This window comes from Anolis carolinensis, chromosome 1 (assembly GCF_035594765.1).
Source record: "Anolis carolinensis isolate JA03-04 chromosome 1, rAnoCar3.1.pri, whole genome shotgun sequence".
NCBI classification, from domain to species: Eukaryota; Metazoa; Chordata; class Lepidosauria; order Squamata; family Dactyloidae; genus Anolis; species Anolis carolinensis.
Genome location: NC_085841.1, coordinates 18,313,671 through 18,334,307, shown reverse-complemented (window position 1 = coordinate 18,334,307; position 20,637 = coordinate 18,313,671). Strand labels below are relative to the sequence as shown.

At 40.1% G+C, this 20,637-nt stretch overlaps 1 protein-coding gene across 1 annotated transcript; it reads left to right on the top strand.

The window, feature by feature from the left end:
• The first annotated feature begins 2,064 nt into the window (after window positions 1-2,064).
• Window positions 2,065-18,762, top strand: epcam (epithelial cell adhesion molecule). The gene is made up of 9 exons (XM_062970478.1): window positions 2,065-2,465; window positions 12,613-12,720; window positions 13,820-14,063; window positions 14,510-14,575; window positions 15,009-15,069; window positions 15,986-16,087; window positions 16,218-16,412; window positions 17,844-17,885; window positions 18,305-18,762. The coding sequence occupies exons 1-9, from the start codon at window positions 2,405-2,407 to the stop codon at window positions 18,344-18,346; spliced, it is 921 nt and encodes a 306-aa protein (XP_062826548.1). The 5' UTR covers window positions 2,065-2,404; the 3' UTR covers window positions 18,347-18,762.
• Window positions 18,763-20,637: the final 1,875 nt, after the last annotated feature.

Sequence of the window (20,637 nt, the reverse complement as noted above, 5' to 3'; positions counted from 1 at the left end):
CAGTAACCCTATATTTTTGTTTCACTGAATTCTGTGAAATACTTGCCAGTGGCACAAACAGAGGGACAAGGCAAAATGACAAATTTGTACTATATTCATCTTTAGTACTACTCTAATTTTTGCAGCATTTTACAGAGTAATAGGTGCTTTACAACCTCACTAATGTTTATGTACCCAGACTATAAGTATTTATCTTAAATACAGATGGAAAGGATATGATAATTGATTTTGTGTGGAATTGCATAAAAAAGGAGAGGAATTCCTGGTCTTTGTCTCTGACAAAGGGAACAAGGGCTGAGGGGGCGTTTGTATCTGCTTTCTTCCTGCCAATCTGAGTACATAAAGACCAAAGAATAATCCAAACCTAATCACCAACCAGAAATAAAGCAACTGTAAACAGCTTGCCTTCTCCTACTCCAAGCACCTGTTGTCTAAGGGTGCACCTACACTGTAGAATTAATGCAGTTTGACACCACTTGAACTGCCATGGCTCAGTGCTATGGAATCTCAGGAGTTGTAGTTTGATAAGACATCAGCAGTCTTTGGCTGTTGGAAAACCACAACTGCCATTATTCCATGACAATTAAAATGGTGTCAAACTGCATTAATTCTACAGTGTAGAACCTGCAAGTGTTAGGGAAAGGACACAACAGCACCTGCCACTGACTAGAGCAGGAGTGTCAACCTCATTTTCATTGAGGGTCACATCAGCCTTATGGTTGCCTTCAAAGGGCTGTTAAATGCATTAATGGAGAATCTGTGGAAACAGAGGGCTAATTATATTTTTATAGGGAGTGGTGCTGTTTAGGTTTTACCTAGTTTGGGTCCCCAGATGTCACTGAAGGACAATTCCCATCACTTTTGATTATCCACCAGTGGACTGGGGATAATGGGACTTGCATCCCAACAGCACTTGTGGCTCTGAGGTTGGGGAAAAGGGCATTTTAACATAAGACATCATATCCACAAGACTTGTATCTCAATTCAAATCCCACTATCCTGAGTAAACAGAACGAACTGCAGCCTTTCAGATGTTGCTGTGTCACACCTCCCATCAACTCTTGGCATGATGCTGGACGATGAGGAAGACAAGAGTTGTAGTCTAGCATCTGGATGGGGACATACAGAATGACATGGTGAGCTGGATTTGGCCCGTGGGCCTTGCATTTGACACATGTGGACTAGAGAAACAGAGTCCACCAGGAATCTAGGAAACTTCTATTCAAGCAAAAACATCAATGAGAGTGTCAACTCTGAATATTCCTTGCCTAGGAAAACACTATGAAATTCAAGGGGCTGCCAGAAGTTGACAGGTGATATGAAGCATATATATTATATACGAATACACACAGCCAACCACATACAGTATAGAGTCTCACTTATCCAAGCCTCGCTTATCCAAGCCTCTGGATAATCCAAGCCATTTTTGTAGTCAGTGTTTTCAATATATCATGATATTTTGGTGCTAAATTCGTAAATACAGTAATTACTACGTAGCATTACTGCATATTGAACTACTTTTTCTGTCAAATTTGTTGTATTACATGAAGTTTTGGTGCTTAATTTGTAAAATCATATCCTAATTTGATGTTTAATAGACTTTTCCTTAATCCCTCCTTATTATCCAAGATATTCACTTATCCAAGCTTCTGCCGGCCCGTTTACGTTGGATAAGTGAGACTCTACTGTATTTCAGTTTAAGGTGGATAGTCTGGGATGAGACCCTGGGATAAAGGGAAGGATAGTATAACGCAAGCATGGGCAAACTTGGGCCATCCAGGTGTTTTGGACTCCAACTCCCATCATTCCTAACAGCCTCAGGCCCTTTCCTTTTCCCCCTCAGCCGCTTAAGCGGCTGAGGGGGAAAAGGAAGGGGCCTGAGGCTGTTAGGAATGATGGGAGTTGAAGTCCAAAACACCTAGACGGCCCATGTTTGCCCCTGCTTGCCTTAAAAAGAACCATAAAGTTGAAAACACCAGTTTCCCTCTCTGACTTTCCCCACCTGCGCCATCTCTCAGGAAAGGCCATATATGGCGGCAGGTGAGTCTCCCAAGCGCCGCCTCGGGGACCAGGCCGCTCCCAGTTTCGCTCAGGTGGGGCGGAGGCCAGGTATAAGGAGCCAGCGCTGGGGGAAACCAAGCTGGAGCTGGGAAGGAAAGAAGGAAGAAAGAAAGGGAGGCAAGGAGGAAGGGCCGCCCTTGTAACCTGAGCAGAAGGAGGGAGAAGAGGGCGAGGCCGGCGGAGGAGAAAGCCAGGGGCTGGGCTTACCTGTGGAACCAGTCCAGCAGCTCCACCGAAGGAGAAGGAAGCCTCCAAGCCTGAGAGAGAAAGAGAAAGAGAGAGAAATAGTTCCTCGACTTGGCTCTTCAGTTCAGCCTTTTTTTCCTCCCCAAATCCACGCGCGATGGAGTTCCTTCCTGGGGTTGCTTTGCTGCTGCTTCTCGCTGCCACTGTTTCTTGCCAAGGTGAGTGAGTGAGTGAGGAAAGTGGGAGAGAAAGGTATCTGCACAATAGCCCAATGTTAAATGAAGTCCTTGGAGTTTGTAGTTTGGGGGAGGCACTCTTTGGCAGAGAAGGCCAAAGGCCTTGCCAAACAACAAGGTTAGGGTTATGCTTTACTTCATGTTTTTCATGATTGTCTGTTATATTTTCTAAAATAATAATAATAATAAAATAAATAAAAGGTTATGATTGTGCTGCTGAGTTTTATTTCAGTGGTCAGCCCCGTGTGAGGATAAGACTACACTATGGAACAAAATGTGAAATATTTTCTGTTCCTGGTTTGAAAATGTTCTTTCCTGCTTAATTGTGCGATGGATTCGCATTGAAAGTAATTAATACTAAACTCCAGAAAACTTGTTTTTGTGACTGCCACAAACTGTATGTCGGATTGGTTACGACACTATGAAATATTCATTGCAGTTTGATAAACCCTTTCCATTTTTTTAAAATGAAAGAACCAGTTAGGAAATAAGGCTTATGACCCAGGAACAAAAATTGTGTTACATGTTATAATTAATAATTTATCATGTCAGTTTGCTTTTGACCCGGTAAATAAATATATTAACATTAATAATAATAATGATCCAGGAACAAAAATCGTGTTACATAGTACAGTAGAGTCTTACTTATCCAACATAAACGGGCCGGCAGAATGTTGGATAAGCAAATATGTTCGATAATAAGGAGGGATTAAGGAAAAGCCTATTAAACATCAAATTAGGTTATGGTTTTACAAATTAAGCACCAAAACATCATGTTATACAACAAATTTGACAGAAAAAGTAGTTCAATATGCAATAATGCTACGTAGTAATTACTGTATTTACGAATTAAGCACCAAAATATCACAATATATTGAAAACATTGACTACAAAAATGCGTTGGATAATCCAGAATGTTGGATAAGCGAATCTTGGATGAGTAGTACTAAACTCCAGAAAACCTTGTTTTTGTGGCTGCCGCAAAGTAAATGTCGGATTGGTTGAGACACTATGAGATATTCATTGCAGTTTGATAAACCCCTTTTTTAATGATAGAACCAGTTAGGAAGTGAGGCTTATGACCCAGGAACAAATATTGTTTTATAGTGTTATTATTATGAATAATAATTTATGTATCATGTCAATTTGCTTTTGACACGGCAAATAAATAAATTAATAATAACCCAGGAACAAAAATCGTGTTACATAGTATTATTACGACTAGTGTTATTTATTTATAGTGTCAACTTGCTTCTGACACGATAAATTAAATAAATAATAGTAATGGTAATAACACTATGTAACACGATTTTTGTGCCTGGGCTATAAGCATCATTTCCTAATTGGTCTCAGGGCATCTCTAAGTTCTCCTGTGTGAGTTTTCTGGGCTATATGGCCATGTTCCAAAAGCATTCTCTCCTGACGTTTATGGCAGGCATCCTCAGAGGTTGTGAGGTTTGTTGGAAACTAGGCAAGTGGGGTTTATATATCTGTGGAATAATGTCCAGGGTGTGAGAAAGAACTCTTGTCTGTTTGAGGCAAGTGTGAATATTGTAATTGGCCACCTTGATTAGCATTGAATGGCCTTGCAGCTTCAAAGCCTGGCTGCTTCCTGCCTGGGCAAATCCTTTGTTGGGAGGCAATTAGCTGGCCCCGATTGTTTCTTATTTGGAATTCCCCAGTTTTTGAGTGGTGGTCTTTATTTACTGTCCTGATTTTATTTACTGTCCTGATTTTCCCATGTTTGTTTAAATGATAGAACCAATTGGGAAATGATGTTCATAACACAGGAACAAAAATCATATTACATAGTAGTGTTGTTGTTATTATTATAACACTATGTAACACTATTTTTGTTCCTGGGTTATAAACATCATTTCGTAATGGGCCCCAGGGCCTCTCTGAGTTCTCTTGTATGGTTTTCAGTCTCTTTGAGGAGAGGAAGGTGGATTATTATTATTGTTATACCTTCTCCTCCTCAAATAGACTCAAAACCATATGAGTAATGTGTTGTTGTGAGTCTTTCGGGCTGTATGGCCATGTTCCAGAAATGGTACATGGCCATCCAGCCTGAAAGACTCACAGCAACCCAGTGATTCTGACCATGAAGGCCTTCGACGATACATATAAGAGAACTCGGAGATGCCTTGGGACATGTTGTACCCACTTGTTGTAATGCTTTTATCCCACTTCAGCTGCCATGGAGACATTTGTGTATGGAGGAGGGTTGTAGATCCACTAAAGTGGCTGAAAATCCTAAATTTATATCTCAAGGGAGGCTTTGAAGAGTTCATATGGTTCGGAAGCCTAATTTAATTTGCAGGGATGGTGGCCTTGGGTACAAAATGGCGCCATTTTGGGGGGTGAATAGGCCTCAAAAGGCGAGTTTCATCTACACTGGCCGTTTAATGCAGTTCAGAACTAGCTTTCAAAGTTTCAGGTCTCTGGGATTTGTGTGATCACAAATCCTTGATTCTTGGGTCCCTTCCACACAGCTGAATAAAATCCTTGAACTGGAATATATGGCAGTGTGGGCTCAGGTAAGCCAGTTCGAAGTATGATATTGTGGGATTTTCTGCCTTGCTATTCTGGGTTATATGGCTGTGGATTCTGGAATTTCCTATGTAATCCTGTCCTTCAGTACCAGTTTGAAAGGGTTTTAAATGTTCACTGGAGACAGGCCTTTGTCTTCAGGGGCTGTGTAGGCCCTTTTTAGGCCTTTGTCTTCATAGGCCCTTCCTGGGGGATCAGTGTGGCTTTTTCTTCTCACAGAAGTCTGGGGAAATGGCCGCCGAGGCTCTGCCTTGAGGCCTCATGAGGGAAACGCCCTGCAAAGCAGTTTCTCCTGCAAACAACTCTGCCACCGGGCTTCATCATCGAAGCCATGGAATGCATGCAGTTTGGCACCACTTTAACCGACGTGACTCATTAGTATGGGATGGTGGGAGTTGTAGTTTGGTGAGGCGCCAGCATGCTTTGGCAGAGAAGGCCTTGTATAATTGCAACCTTCCAGGATTTGATAGCATTGAGCCATGGCAGTTACAGTGTTGATCAGGCCTGGGCAAACTTGGGCCTTCTCTCCAGGTGTTTTGGATTGCAACTCCCACCATTCCTAACAGCCTCAGCTTAAGCGGCTGAGGGGCAAAAGGAAAGGGCCTGAGGCTGTTAGGGATGGTGGGAGTTGTAATCCAAAACACCTGATGAGAAGGCCCAAGTTTGCCCAGGCCTTGTGTATCCTTTGTTGTACTCCTTGCACCCTGTTGAACCATATAGACCAGGGGTCCCCAAACTTTTTAAGCAGAGGGCCAGTCCACAATCCTTCAGACTGTTGAAGGGCCGAATTATCATTTGAAAGAAAAAAAAACTGAACAAATTCCTGTGCACACTGCACTTGTCTTATTTGTAGTGCAAAAACAACAACAATTAAAGAACAATGAAAGAGTAATACAATATTTAAAAATAAAAACAATTTTAACCAACATACATTTATCAGGATTTCAATGGGAAGTGTGGGCCTGCTTCTGGTCAATGAGATAGTCAAGTTAATTAGGATTGTTGTTGTTGTTGCGTGCCTTCAAGTCATTTCAGACTTTGGGCGAGCCTAAGTCTAAAATTATTTATTTATTTACTATATTTTTTTACTACATTTGTATCCTACCCTTCTCACCCCAAAGGGCTGGCTTACAATTTATATATCCAATACAATATATTATATTATTAGCATAGCACACTATTAGCATTATATATTACTATATTGAACTATACCACTATACTGTAATATTATTAGTAATATTATTAGTAATATATAATATATAATTAATATTATTATATGGTATTATTATTAGTGTTATATTGTATTACATTATAATATTATTATACAACACATTTTATTATAAAACTGAGGGCAGGGGCCAGGTAAATGACCTTGGAGGGCCGCATGTAGCCCCCGGGCCTTAGTTTGGGGACCCCTGATATAGACTTTTGTGTACACATCCTTGGGAATAGGTGTTGTCTATCTCACCTTTTCTAGGACATTCTTAAATAATTGAAAAGGCATCAATACTGTATATATGATTTCACGAGGAGTTCAAAAACCAAGCAAAATCCATAGGCACAGCCTTTCTTTTGAAGTTTTTCACATCATGAAATAATTGTATGGGCTTTCTTGCATAAAAATTATTATCTCTACAATTAGAAAAGAATTCTCTATGACCTCAGATAATAATCTTGCTGAAACCTTTGGCTTCTAAGGAGCTTCACTTTATTTCTTAATTAGTCGCTTTCCACCAAAGTGCTCCGAGCGACTTAAAATTTAAAATATCATTCCACAATATAAAAACAGTCAACATAAAAAACATTCAGCAGTGACTATTTGGTAAATTTGATCTGATTAACTAACAGCAAATGCTCAGCCAATAATAATACGTCTTCCAATAAACATTGGAAAGATATCCTAAATTAGTCACTAGTACCGATATTAAATTATGTGATTTTATGTGAGCTCTGATAAACCCTGGCCTGTTGGATCCCCAGCTAAAGATATCTCTTTCTTCTCGTCTTAAACACAAAATGTCCTAGGGCCCTTCTGCACAATCATATAACCCAGAATATCAAGGTGGATAATCCACAATATTTGCTTTGAACTGGGTTATCTGAGTCCACACTGCCATATAATCCAGTCCAATGTGGATTTTATACAACTGTGTGGAAGGGGTCTTAGATTTGGGGTTGTATGTTTTCTGGGCTATATGGTCATGTCTCATAAACGTGGGCGAAACGTCAGGAGAGAATACTTCTGGAACATGACCATATAGCCCGGAAAACATACAACAACCCTGTGATCCCAGCCATGAAAGCCTTCGACAACACTCTTAGATTCGTTGTATGCTTTGTAGGTACAGTAGAGTCTCGCTTATTCAACCTAAACGGGCCGGCAGAATGTTGGATTAGTGAAAACGTTGGATAATAAAGAGGGATTAAGGAAAAGCCTATTAAATGCCAAATTATGTTATGATTTTACAAATCAAGTGCCAAAACATCATATTTTACAACAAATTGACTGAAAAGGCAGTTCAGTACACAGTAACATTATGTAGTAATTAGTGTATTTACGAATTTAGCGGCAAAACATCACAATGCATTAAAAACATTTGACTATAAAAAACATGGGCCATGTTCCAGAAGCATTTTCTTTCAATGTTTCGCCCACATCTATGGGAGGCATCCTCATAGATTGTGAGGTCTCTTGGAAACTAGGCAAGTGGGTTCTATGTATCTGTGGAAGGTCCAGGGTGGGAGAAAGAACTCTTGTGTGTTTGAATCAAGTGTGAATATTGCAACCGGCCAGCTTGATTAGCATTGAATAGCCTTGCAGCTTCAAAGCCTGACTGCTTCCTGCCTGGAGGAATCCTTTGTTGGGAGGTGTTAGCTGGCCCTAACAAAGGATTCCCGCAGGCAAGAAGTAGACAGGCTTGAATCTGCAAGGCCATTAAATACTAGTCAAGCTGGCCATTTGCAACATTCACACTTGTCTCCAACAGACAGGAGTTCTTCCTCCCAACATGGACTTTCCACAGATATATAAACCTCACTTGCCTAGTTTGCAACAGATCTCACAAACTGTGGATGTCTGCCATAGATGTGGGCGCAACTTCAGGGGAGAATGCTTCTGAAATATGGCCACACAGCCCAGAAATCTCACAGCAACTCATTATTCCGGCCATGATAGCCTTCGACAACACAATGTCTTTGTGCTTTTTTGACTCACATTCATAGCCAAGGAGAGGCGCTCTACTCTGTGCATAAATTTTATCATCTTTTGGTTGACTAAATAAAGAGAATAGACTAACATGGCCTTTGGAACCAATTTTCTTTCCAGGGAGCCTTTCTTTGGATAGGGACTTTTTCTCCCAGTTGCAAAGGTTGAGGCTAGGAGGTTCCTCCTGTGGACTCCCAAAGAGGAAGTGCCTTTAAAATATATCTGATGAGCCTATACTTCCTCGAAGCATTATGTAATTGTGGCTGCAACATAAAGATTGCTTTAACTTTGTTCCCTCCCCACACATTGCAGACAATCGAATTGGCCTGTGTGAATATATAGGTTGTCAGCACTGCCTACATCCTGCTTCTGAAAGGGAGTGCCTGAAAGACAAAAGAGCAGGCAGATTGTTTTGCATTCATCCCTTGGTGTCAATTGAGTTGAATGGGGATGGGGGGGGGGGGCTCTTCCCCTCTCCCAATACTTGCATTTCCCCAGGAGTAACTTTGAGGTGTGATAGGTATACGAAGTGATAGATATGTTTTAATTCTGAAAGACACAAAGAAACCCAGTAGCTCCTTTTGAGACTTCACAGGGAGAAAAATGTCTAGCATGGCCTTTGTGGTTTTGGTCACAAAATTGAGTCAGTTGGCAGTGGAGTGCGGTCAAAACCAAAATTAGAAGGTGTTGTCTTTCTGGCCTTCTATTCTCTTTCCCTCCCCGATAGGTTGTAAGTAAGGGAGGCAGGTTGCTTTTGTAAGTTGTATGTTGCATTGCATAAAGTGCTTAAATTTAATCTGTTTGTATGCAGCTCTGGTTGTCTACCTCTAGATTAAAAGTGTGCAAAATCCAGCTGTGTGGGTTTTGCTAATATCCTCTCCTATTAAGAAAAGGGAAGCCTTCTTTTCAGGTGCGGAGAGGCCAACAGCAAGCTGGTAACTTGCCTTGTCATGAACACAAAGAAGATAAAAGGAATACTTCTTGTTAGAAAATGGGAACTTCTATAGAGATCATTAACTTGAGTGTTGAGGGTAATACTTCATTTCACCCTAGAGGTGAAGTATGGTGACCCTTCCAAGAGATCCTGTCCTCAGCTGATTCATGTATGTCTTTAACAAGGCTGTAGCTTCCTGGACTGAATCAAAATACCTGTAGTTCGCCTCCTTTTCCTCCTGTCTTCTACTTTACAAGCATTGTTGTTTTCCCCCAGTGCGTCATGTTGCCTTACACATCCAAATTACGACAGTCTCAGTTTAGTCATCTTGGTTTCTGATGAGAGTTGTGGCTTGGTTTGCTGTAACACTCATTCATATGTCTTTTTCACAGTCCACATTCTCTGTAACCCCCTCTCCAGAACCACAATTTAAATGTGTTAATTTTCTTCCGAACAGCTTTCTTCACTGTCCAGGTTTCACAGCCATATACAGAAATGGAAATAGGTTGGCTTTGTCAAGTAGGTTCCTGCCCTCTCTCACCTTCCAAACCCCAACCGTCAACTGCAGCGGTTCCTCCCAGCATAGCTATTGCTCCACCTGTGGAGGGTGTTGTGTGCTGAGGCATTCAACAAGAACAGAGCAGGAAGTTCCTCTTTATGTGTACTTTTCTCAAACAAGGCAATAGCTGGGATTTGGAAGATAAGGTGGGGACTGGGCAGGTACTTTTGCCCATCTTGATGAAGTTCCTACTCCTGCTCCTAGGTCTCCTAAGGCAGTGGTTCTCAACCTGTGGGGCCCCAGGTGTTTTGGCCTATAACTCCCAGAAATCTCAGCCAGTTAACAGCTGTTAGGATTTCTGGGAGTTGAAGGCCAAATCATCTGGGGACTCACAGATTGAGAACCACTGCTCTAGTTGATATATGTAATCGGGAGATGGCTTGGGCAATTGGCGCAGTTGTGTCTTACCGGTAGTGTAGTAACCTTTACTTGGGAGCAGAGCATGGCCTCCTTGGTTTTTTGGGGTGCTCTGGCAAATGAAGTACATAGGTAGATTACTAGAGTGACAGTGGAGTAAAAGGCAGGATGAACCCAAGTGAACACAGTTTAAGGGATGTTTCAGAACCTAGTTAGCAGCATTGAGAATATCAACTCCATCTCATCAGCACAGCTTTTCTAGGCAGTTAAAGTGCTATTACTTCCTAGACCTCACACTGCTGAGAAAGAGCCCCTGAAAAAGCATTGTAATGAATATGTTAAATACTTTGCAGAGAAAATTGCTTAAATTCTGACTTGGACTCCACACTGAAGGTGTGGTGGCAGTACAATTTAGACTCATTCCAATTGACATCAGGCCTGGTGATGGGACAGAAGCAACCTTGGTAGATGATGTAACAGAGCTGGACAGGGTGATTGAGTCCCTATTGATCCTTCTGGATCTTTCAGCAGCATTTGATACCATCAACCATTTTATTCCTCTAGGCCCTCTGACTGATACAGGACTTGCTTTGCTGTGGTTTCTGATAGTTCTTGGTTGAATGTTCCCAAAGAGTGATGCTGGGGAACTGTTGTGTTCAGCCTTTTGGCCATTAGCACGGGGGCTCCTCAGGGGTCGATATTGTCCTCTAGGCTTTTCAACACCTACATGAATTTGACAGGAGCATTTGTAGCTTTGGAGTATGTTGAGGATACCAACACTATCTCCCCTTTCAATTGATACGAAGGAGGTAGTGGTAATTGTAAAAGATGTGGTATATGCGAGTAGACTTAAGCATAATCTAGATACATACTGTTGAATAGTAGGAAAACCAATGTTGGCTTTTGGTTACAGCCTGTTCTGGGTGGGCTTGCACTCACTCTGAAAAATCAGGTTCATAACTTGTAGTTGCTCTTGTACCCAGTGCCTTTGCTTGAAAGGGCAGGTTGCTGGAGTGACCAGGAGTGCCTTTGCCTGTCTTCGGCCAGTGTGTCAACTGCACTCTTTCTTTTGGAAGGCAGCTATTGCTACAGCGATTCATGCCTTAGTTACGTCTTGATTACACTGGTGTAATTTATTCTACATGGGGCTGCCCCTGAAAAGTACTTGGAAGCTGCATCGAGACCATAAAACACTGGCCCTGCAAGAACTGCTCTGGCTTCCAATTTGCTTTTGAGATCAATTCAGAATGCTGATGTTGACCTAGAAAGCCCTAAATGACTTGGGGCTAAGAAATCAGAAAGGCTGCCTTCTCCATATGAACCATTTTTGGATTTTCAGAGGAGGCTCTGCTGTGTGTCCCAATACCTAGTGAAATTAAATTGGTAAGTGGATGTAACAGGGTTTTCTCTGTAGCAACTTCCAAGGAAGTTAGGTTGACCTCTTCTCTTTCAAGCTTCTGGTAAGCAGCTAAAACATTGCTGCTCTGCATGGTATTTGGTGTTTGGAAATGCTGTTTAACTGTTTCAGAACTAGATTCTATTATTGTTTTTAGACTGCTTTAAAGTGCATTTCAATGTGTTTTTTTGGGTATTGTTTTAATTGGCTTTCATTTGTTTATCGCCTCAGAAACCTTTGTGGGATGAGAAGAAATATAGAAATACTGTAAATAATTAAATATTAAATTAATGTGCCAAAAGGGGTTCAATTTTTCTCAGTTTCCAAAACTAAAGACGTTCTTAGGATGGAGACATTAATCTTGCAATTGAAGCAATACTTCAGGGCTAGTTCTGACATTATGTCTCCAAATGGAAAATCATTTTAAATTATTTTACAGGTGCATAACTGAAAGTAATGCAAAAATATAAAATCTGTTGGATATCCTTGCTTCTGTTAGATTCAGGTCAAGGTAGTGAAGATTGTGGTAACATTTACAACACTGTTACAGTGCAAATAATTTTATATACAGTAGGGTCTCACTTATCCAAGCCTCGCTTATCCAAGCCTCTGGATAATCCAAGCCATTTTTGTAGTCAATGTTTTCAATATATCGTGATATTTTGCTGCTAAATTCGTAAATACAGTAATTACAACATAACATTACTGCATATTGAACTACTTTTTCTGTCAAATTTGTTGTATAACATGAAGTTTTGGTGCTTAATTTGTGAAATCATAACCTAATTTGATGTTTAATAGGCTTTTCCTTAATCCCTCCTTATTATCCAAGATATTCACTTATCCAAGCTTCTGCTGGCCCGTTTAGCTTGGATAAGTGAGACTCTACTGTAGTAACTACTTTGGAACTGGCCTCAAAAGCTCAGTGCTACCTTATAGTGGGAGCTCAACTAAAATCCTCTGCTTTAGGGGGTATTTTACAAATAACTTGTTTCCAACTTGTGTAACAGTAAATGATATTGTGATACCGTTTTTGTTTCTCCCTCTAATATAATGATTATTGTTTGTCTTTTTGAAAATGGTAACTAAGAATGTTTTTTAACTGATGGGTTTTAAATGTTACAGAGGGATGTGTATGTGAAAAGAACAAACGGACAGCAGACTGCGTTCAAGTGGGCAGCAGCTGCCAATGCAAATCTCTTGGGTCTAATACCACAGTGAACTGTTCAACATGTAAGTACAAGAGCACAAGAAAGCCTAGAGAGCTTGCTTTACTGTTCTGAATATGAAATTGAAATGCGTTGCTGCATCACAACTTATATTTATTCAACATTAGCTTGGGTACTTGGCATTGCCCGGGTTATTTGAAAAAGTCATTTTTAAAAATAATTGTACAAACGTAAATAATTGTACAAAATGCATAAGGTTGTAGATGAACTACAACTGACATCATGCCAGGTTAACCCCGAGAAACTCCATCAGTCCTTAAAGTTTGTTATGTTGGGCAAGTTTGCTCTGGATTCATCATCAGTGGGGTTCAGTGTGCTCTCTGGCTGTAGGGACAACTCCCACTATGGTGAATCAGTTCCCTCAAACCCCTTGAGTTGGTCATGGGGATTCTGTGTGCCAAGTTTGGACCAGGTCCATCAGTGGAGATCACAATTTCCCTGGTTGTGGGTGAACACAACTCCCAGAAAGGAAGGTCAGCCCCCCCCCCCCTGCAAACCCCACAAATAATCAAATTTTGGCATATCAGGTATGTGTGCCAAGTTGGGTTCAGATCCATCAGTGTTTGGGTTCACAGTGCTGTCTTGATGTAGGTGAACTATAACTCCCCCAAACCAAGGTGAATTTTCCCCAAAGACCTCTAGTATTTTTTGCTGCTCATGGGGGCTATGTGTGCCAAGGTAGTTCCATGCCCATCGTTATTGGAGTTCGGAGTGCTCTTACGTAGATTGCAGGTGAACTATACATTCCAGTACCTATAAATCATGGTGAATTCTCCCCAAACCTCTCAAGTATGTTCAGTTGCTGATCAAGTCCTCTGTTTGCTGTGTGCCATAGAAAAGAATAGGAAAGGGTTATGGGAGAGGCAGTGGGCTGGGTTATGCAAATTCCACACCAAGGTACACTGGGATAAATGTGGTGGAAGAAACACATGAAATCTAGGATGAAATGGTTCCCATATGAAAGCAGGAGCTTGTCTGTGTAAGTGGACAATGCTGCCACACACACACACACATATTTTCACCTTTATTATGTGTATACATTTTAAAATGAAATGAAATGTCTGATAAACTTGAGATTTATATCAAGGGTCTTTCATTTTCAGTGACATCGAAATGCCTGTTGATGAAAGCGGAAATGTTTGGAACAGGTAGTGGCAGAAGGGGAAGACCAAAAACAGCATACATAGATAACGATGGCATTTATAACCCGGAATGTGACAACAGTGGTAAATTCAAAGCTAAGCAGTGCAATGGGACAACCACTTGCTGGTGCGTGAACAGTGCTGGAGTACGGAGAACTGAAAAGGGCGATCTGGACCTGACATGCAGCGAGGTAGTAAGGACAAGGTAAGTCTTCTCATGTGCAATCTAACATACCTTTGGTCCTGTGTGTTTCACCAAACAATTTTAAATGGGAATATCCAAATACCATATATACCAGGCATGGTCAAACTTGGGCCCTCCAGGTGTTTTGGACTTCAACTCCCACAATTCCTAACAGCCTCAGGCCCTTTCCTTTCCCCCCTCAGCTGCTTAAGCGGCTGAGGGGGAAAAGGAAAGGGCCTAAGGTTGTTAGGAATTGTGGGAGTTGAAGTCCAAAACACCTGGAGGGCCCAAGTTTGACCATGCCTGCCTTAAAGTGACTATGCCTCACAATAGACAAGAGTATTCGGTCCCTATCCTTAGACTTGCAATGTAAAGCTGTCTGCAAAGTGCATAAATATCATGAGTATTCTTTAAGCTCCGTATTACTGTATAGACTCACTGGGGTTTGTTTTAACTTCATTTTTCAGTTTTATTATTATGGAAATGAAACATGAAGACAGAAGTAGTCCTGTGGACCAAGCCACCCTTGAAAGGTAAATCTTAATAGTCTTCACAGTCAACATATCTTTTGTAGTATTAAAGATTTCCAACATAAAAAATTCTGATAATGGGTTCTCCTTAATGAGTGAATGATTTGCAGAACTGAGTCTAGTACTTTGTATATTTGTATTGTCTGAGTTACCACTATTTAAACCCTTTTCCTAGATGTTAAGCTTATATTGATAGCACAAAATAGGTGAACTAAAGAGTTGGCTCAGCCTCTATCACTTCTGTCAAGTATAAGAAAAGGTAGAGATATGATTGGAGAGTCCGGAGTTAAGGAGCCAATAAAAATTACTGAAGATTTCATGTATGTGTTGGATCACTTAAAGACATAGTGATTGCAGGTGACATGGGTTTCAGAATTGACCACCATGCTAAAATTATGTGTTTTAGGGTAAATGTTCTTGTTCTTTTAATTTCCAGGGAAATAAAAAATTCGTTCCAACAGCGTTATGGTTTGGATCCGAAGCACATCCATGTTGAGGTATGAATAGGACTTCTTGTGGGTCCAGGGGCAATGCTTCTAATTCTTGTATTCTTCCTCTTTGGTTGAGAACATTGACTTTTCAGGTGTAGAAATCATTTTGAGCCCCAAGATCGAACTTGCTAGACTTGCTAGAAACATGTAACTTCACTGTATCAAGATCTGTTTCAAAAACTATTTATACTAATTTAAATAAATATTAAAGTGGCTTATATAACAGGAGCTTGCTGAAAGCAATACAGTTGTGTGATAAATCAATTAAAGAAGGCAGATACATTTTAACTTGCCTTAACCCATGTTCAAGATACAGCTATCCAAATTTCTCATGGAGGAATTCTGGAACTGCAACCCCAGACATTCCTGAACCTTCTGGGATTGGCTTTAAGGCAGGCATGGGCAAATTTGGACCCCTCCATGTGTTTTGGACTTCAACTCTCACAATTCCTAACAGCTGGTTGGAGTTGAAGTCCAAAACACCTGGAGGGCCCAAGTTTGCCCATGCCTGCTTTAGGGGCTGCAAAATAGAAGTCATGTGTAGTCTTTTTGCTATATGTGCCCCACCCAGTAACGGGAGTCTTCATCAAACATCAATATGTAACAAGTCCTAATTTCATAATTGAAAATCTGGAATTCTTGTTTGTTGCGCTGTTGAATTACATGTTCATGTTCTCTATTTATTTGCACACTGTCAAAGCTAAGCATTGGGAAGCATGCAAATCAGGAACACCAAAAAGCTTTGATACTTGATACTTTACCTCCTGTTATACATCTTACTGAAACATAAATTGCATGTGATGAACTGTGAAGTTTTCAAAGGAATATTATACTTAAACTCTCAAGACTTCTAAAAACATTAAAAGTCAAAGAAAAGGTGATTGGATTGTGTGGTGGTAACATTCTGCCTTATTCTTTCCAGTATAAAGACCCTTACATTTTTATTGATTTGAAACAAAATGCTTCAGAGAAATCTTTTGGAGATGTGGACATAGCAGACGTGGCATACTACTTTGAGAAAGATGTAAGTATGCCGCTTTGTTAGAACAAGATGAAATGCAATGGCTTGTGTAAATTTAGTGATGTATTAAAAAGTTTATATCACTTGGAAAAATAGTTAAATTAATATATATATATACATATTTTTCTTTTAGGTGAAAGAGGACCCCATGATCTCAGGTGGCAGACTTGATATTCCGATTGCCGGACAAACTCTGAAACTCAAGGATGCTGTAATCTACTATGTTGATGAAAAGCCACCAGAGTTCTCAATGAAAGGCCTGACAGCTGGAGTTATTGCTGTAATTGTGGTTGTAGTCCTGGCAATAGTTGCTGGTATTCTTGTATTGGTACGTTTTTTTTGGCTTTTCCTTTGGAAATTATCCCCATTCTTCATACAACCGCCAGGAGCCCCCAGATGACGTAGTGGACTAAGTGACTTGAAGGTTGGGTTGCTGACCTGAAAGCTGCCAGGTTCGAATCCCACCTGGGGAGAGTGTGGATGAGCTCCCTCTATCAGCTCCAGCTCCATGCGGGGACATGAGAGAAGCCTCCCACAAGGATGGTAAAAACATCAAAACATCCGGGCGTCCCCTGGGCAACGTCCTTGCAGACGGCCAATTCTCTCACTCCAGAAGCAACTCCGGTTGCTCCTGACATGAAAAAAAAAATACAACCGCCAAAGTGTCTAATATTTAAATTGTTTAAAATATAATAAGCTTTCAGCGAGGTTGAGCTGAAAAAACTACTGAGAGAATCTGTCATAATGATGGTTGTGATGTGGTAAGGTAGATTAATGTTATGTTTGAGGGGGCATCTACACTGTAGAATTAATGCAGTTCGACACCACTTTAAGTGCCATGACTCAATGTAATAATTTGAATTGTAGTTTTGTAAAAGTTTGGTGTTGTTGCCTCACAAAGTACAAATCCCAGGCTTCCATAACAATGATCTATCGCAGTTAAAGTGGTCTCAAACTGCATGTGGTATCAAACTGCATCGATTTAACAGCCTACGGCTGTTAGGAATTATGGGAGTTGGAATCCAAAACGCCTGGAGGGACCAAGCTTGCCCATACCTGGTAGAGATCCAGCTTGAAACAATGTTTGGCAATCTTATCAGGTTATATTGTTTACTGGCTTGGTCCTAAATATATTATAAAGTTTAGGTTAATTAGAGATAAATAGCAGTCTCTCCAGTAAATAAAAACTTATTCTAGCAGCTGCCTAGGTGTGTTTGTGGACTTGGGAATGATTTTATATACAGGCAAATCACAAATTACATACAAGATTATGTAGGTTCTTTAGTTGAATTTGTATGGAAATTAAAATGGGTACATTCTTTGAGTGTAAGTAATTCCAGCTAAAAAATATTTTTAAAGCTTTAGATAGTATAGCGAAGGGTCAGCAAGCTCCTTCGCAGTTCCTCTCTAGACAAAGCACTCTTGTTTTATGCCAAACACACCACTGATGCATCAAACTCAATGCCACCTACATAAACTGGCAGCAACTCTCCATTTATTTATTTGAGCCTTTCCTAGCCCTCAATGGAGATAACCGGGGATTATTGTAGACACAAATGTCTTGCAAATAAAAGGTGATTCATTTTTTCCCCTTCAGTGTTTCGAGAGCAAGGTAAATTTGTTCAACAGCGTTAGTAATCACTAAGTGACCTCAGTGACATCAAGATAATACCTGTGAATTGTATCAATGTTTTCTTAGATCTTTCAAACATTAAAAAAATTTTTAAGACCTGACCTAATGTATTTTTTTCCACTACAGTTCTTTACTAGAAGGAAGAGGGGGAAATATGAGAAGGCTGAGGTAAGTGCTTGGTTTCTTTAAAAAGAAGAGGTACATAAAGCCTGGGTGATAAACTTTTCCTGTAATAATATATGCATTTGATTATTTCATGTACTAGTTAGAGCAGCAGTTGAAAAGCTGAACAAAATAGTTTGTAAGTTAGTATTAGAACTACATGCATCTCAAAACTCGCCATTCCATTCAAAAATAAACATTGCTCATTAGTTTTTGTTATCAAATTGGATTCAGAAGGGTTATCATAATCAATCTGGGGTTGAATTCTCCCAGAGCACATTCAGTCCCGTTTTACCTTGGCGTGCACAGTTGTATTCATGTGTCATAGGTTTTAACTTGTCTAAATTGTATTGCCATTGAGTGATTAAAATGTTTTCTAAAGACATACGTTTGAGAAAGAATAAAAACGTATTTTTTCTATGCAGATAAAAGAATTGAATGAAATACCAAGAGAAAGAAACTCGTAAATGCTGTAATAATAAACAGAAGAATGAATGCAGCAAAGGTGTAAAAACGTCTTGAAGACTAGGCATATGGACACTTCGGTTTTATATTTTCCTGTAGTTTAGTGAGAGGATTACTTTTTTTGAGCCTAGAGTGTTCCGTTTTGGGGGATGTAAACTATTTTAAAATTGGAGAACTTGTTTGGCCAGATTAGTGTCATTCCTTTGTCACAGTTACGATTGTAACACTAGCAATACCTTATAATTGGATATATGCTTAGACACCATTTCATGTAAACTTTTTGGAACTGTCTAGCAAATGTTGGTTGCTAGACAGCTCTTGCATACAGTAAAATGCAGCGTGTTTTCTAATGTTTGTACATACTTTTCTTCAAATTTGCTGGATTTTTTTACAAGTAATTAATAAATTCTGGAACAAACCCTTGTGCTCTTCTGTGGTATCAATAATGTTTATTTCCACGACACTCTTCCTGGTACTGTGTCTCTTCTCTTCTAATTCATTCATAGGTTCTGCATTGGTCAGACCTCACCTAGACTACTGTGTCTAGTTCTGGACACCACAAATCAAGAAGGATATTGACAAAATGGATTGTGTCCAGAGAAGGGTGACCAAAATGAGCAAATGAAGCCAAGCCTTAGGAGGAGCTGCTTAGAGAAAAGAAAGCTGAGAGGGGACATGATACCCATGTTCAAATATTTGAAAGGAAGTCATATTGAGGAGAGGGCAAGCTTGTTTTCTGCTCCTCTGGAGACTAGATCACAGGACAATGGATTCAACTGGAAGGAAAAGAGATTCCACCTAAACATTAGGAAGAACTTCCTGACAGAAAGAGCTGTTCAGCAGTAGAATATGCTGCCTCAGAGTATGATGGAGGTTTTTAAGCAGAGGCTGGACGGCCATCTGTTGAGTGCTTTGGTTATATTTTTTCTACATGGCAGAGGATTGGATGGCAAGTGGAAGTGAAAAAAAATGCAAATATTGCTAATTTTTTACTGCACAGCATACCTTTATAGGAATTTCTAAATTCTAATGTTTGTTGAAAGCTGACCATAGAATTACATTGGAAGACCTTGATATTCATAAAGAAATGCTCTTGTCTACAAATCTCTAGGTCCTCCAGGATGATTGGATGATGTTGACCATAAAGTCACACTGGAAGACCCAGAAAAAACATTTTTATCATGTCCGCATAAATGTGTGTGTGTGTGTGGGTGGGGGGGGGGCGGGCTGGAAGCTGTGTCCAAAAGAGAACTCATGTCCTTCTTGTGTTCAGAAAGGCTTACCTTTGAGGAAGGCTGCACAGGACCTAAGCATACTCATTTCTTCATCTATGATCTATCTGTTGGTCACAGTGATCTCCTTAGACCAAACCTACCATGCTTTTAAGAATTGTGTATTATCCAGTATTATCCATCTGTCTCTGCCTGAATAGAAACAGGATACAGTAGAGTCTCACTTAACATAAATGGGCTGGCAGAATGTTGGATAAGTGAATATGTTGGATAATAAGGAGGGATTAAGGAAAAGCCTATTAAACATCAAATTAGGTTATGATTTTACAAATTAAGCACCCAAACATGTTATACAACAAATTTGACAGAAAAAGTAGTTCAGTATGCAGTAATGCTATGTAGTGATTACTGTACGAATTTAGCACCAAAATATCATGATGTATTGACAACATTGACTACAAAAATGCGTTGGATAATCCAGAATGTTGGATAAGCGAATGTTGGATAAGTGAGACTCTACTGTAAGTGTACAGTACATGGATGCATGCAAATGTCTAATTTTAGAAATATCTTAAATAACATCATTCCTCCAAAGGAAGAAACTTTTCCTTTGGTTTGAATTTCTGAGCAGCACTGCAAATGATATGTAGGGGTTTGAGTATTTGATTAATTTGAAGCCCAGGGTTCAAATCACCACTCGGCCATGAAACTCACTGTTACATTCAGAGGGAGACAATGGCAAACTTCTGAACATACCTTGACAAGAAAAACTAGTGAAAAGTTTGCCATAGGGTTGCCATTGGTCAGAAATGACTCCACGTCACACAACAACAAATCATAGACAGGCAGTCCCCAAGTTAAAAACACCCAACTTACAAATGACTCATAGTTAAAAACGGATGAGACAATAGGAAGCGAGAGAAATCTACCCCTCGGAAGGGAAATTTACTCCTGAAAGTGTTATCACGGGGAAAAAGTGATGCACTGATCCTATATCACCAATCCTTGTTTCTACAACAAGCCAAATTTTTCAAAATCTATCACAGGGACAGGAAGTGAGG

Coding starts and splice junctions, on each gene's coding strand:
- epcam (XM_062970478.1), top strand. CDS start 2,405: ATGGAGTTCCTTCCTGGGGTTGCTTTGCTGCTGCTTCTCGCTGCCACT. Junction 12,721..13,819: donor CACAGTGAACTGTTCAACAT/GTAAGTACAAGA, acceptor TTTCATTTTCAG/TGACATCGAAATGCCTGTTG. Junction 17,886..18,304: donor GGAAATATGAGAAGGCTGAG/GTAAGTGCTTGG, acceptor TTTTCTATGCAG/ATAAAAGAATTGAATGAAAT.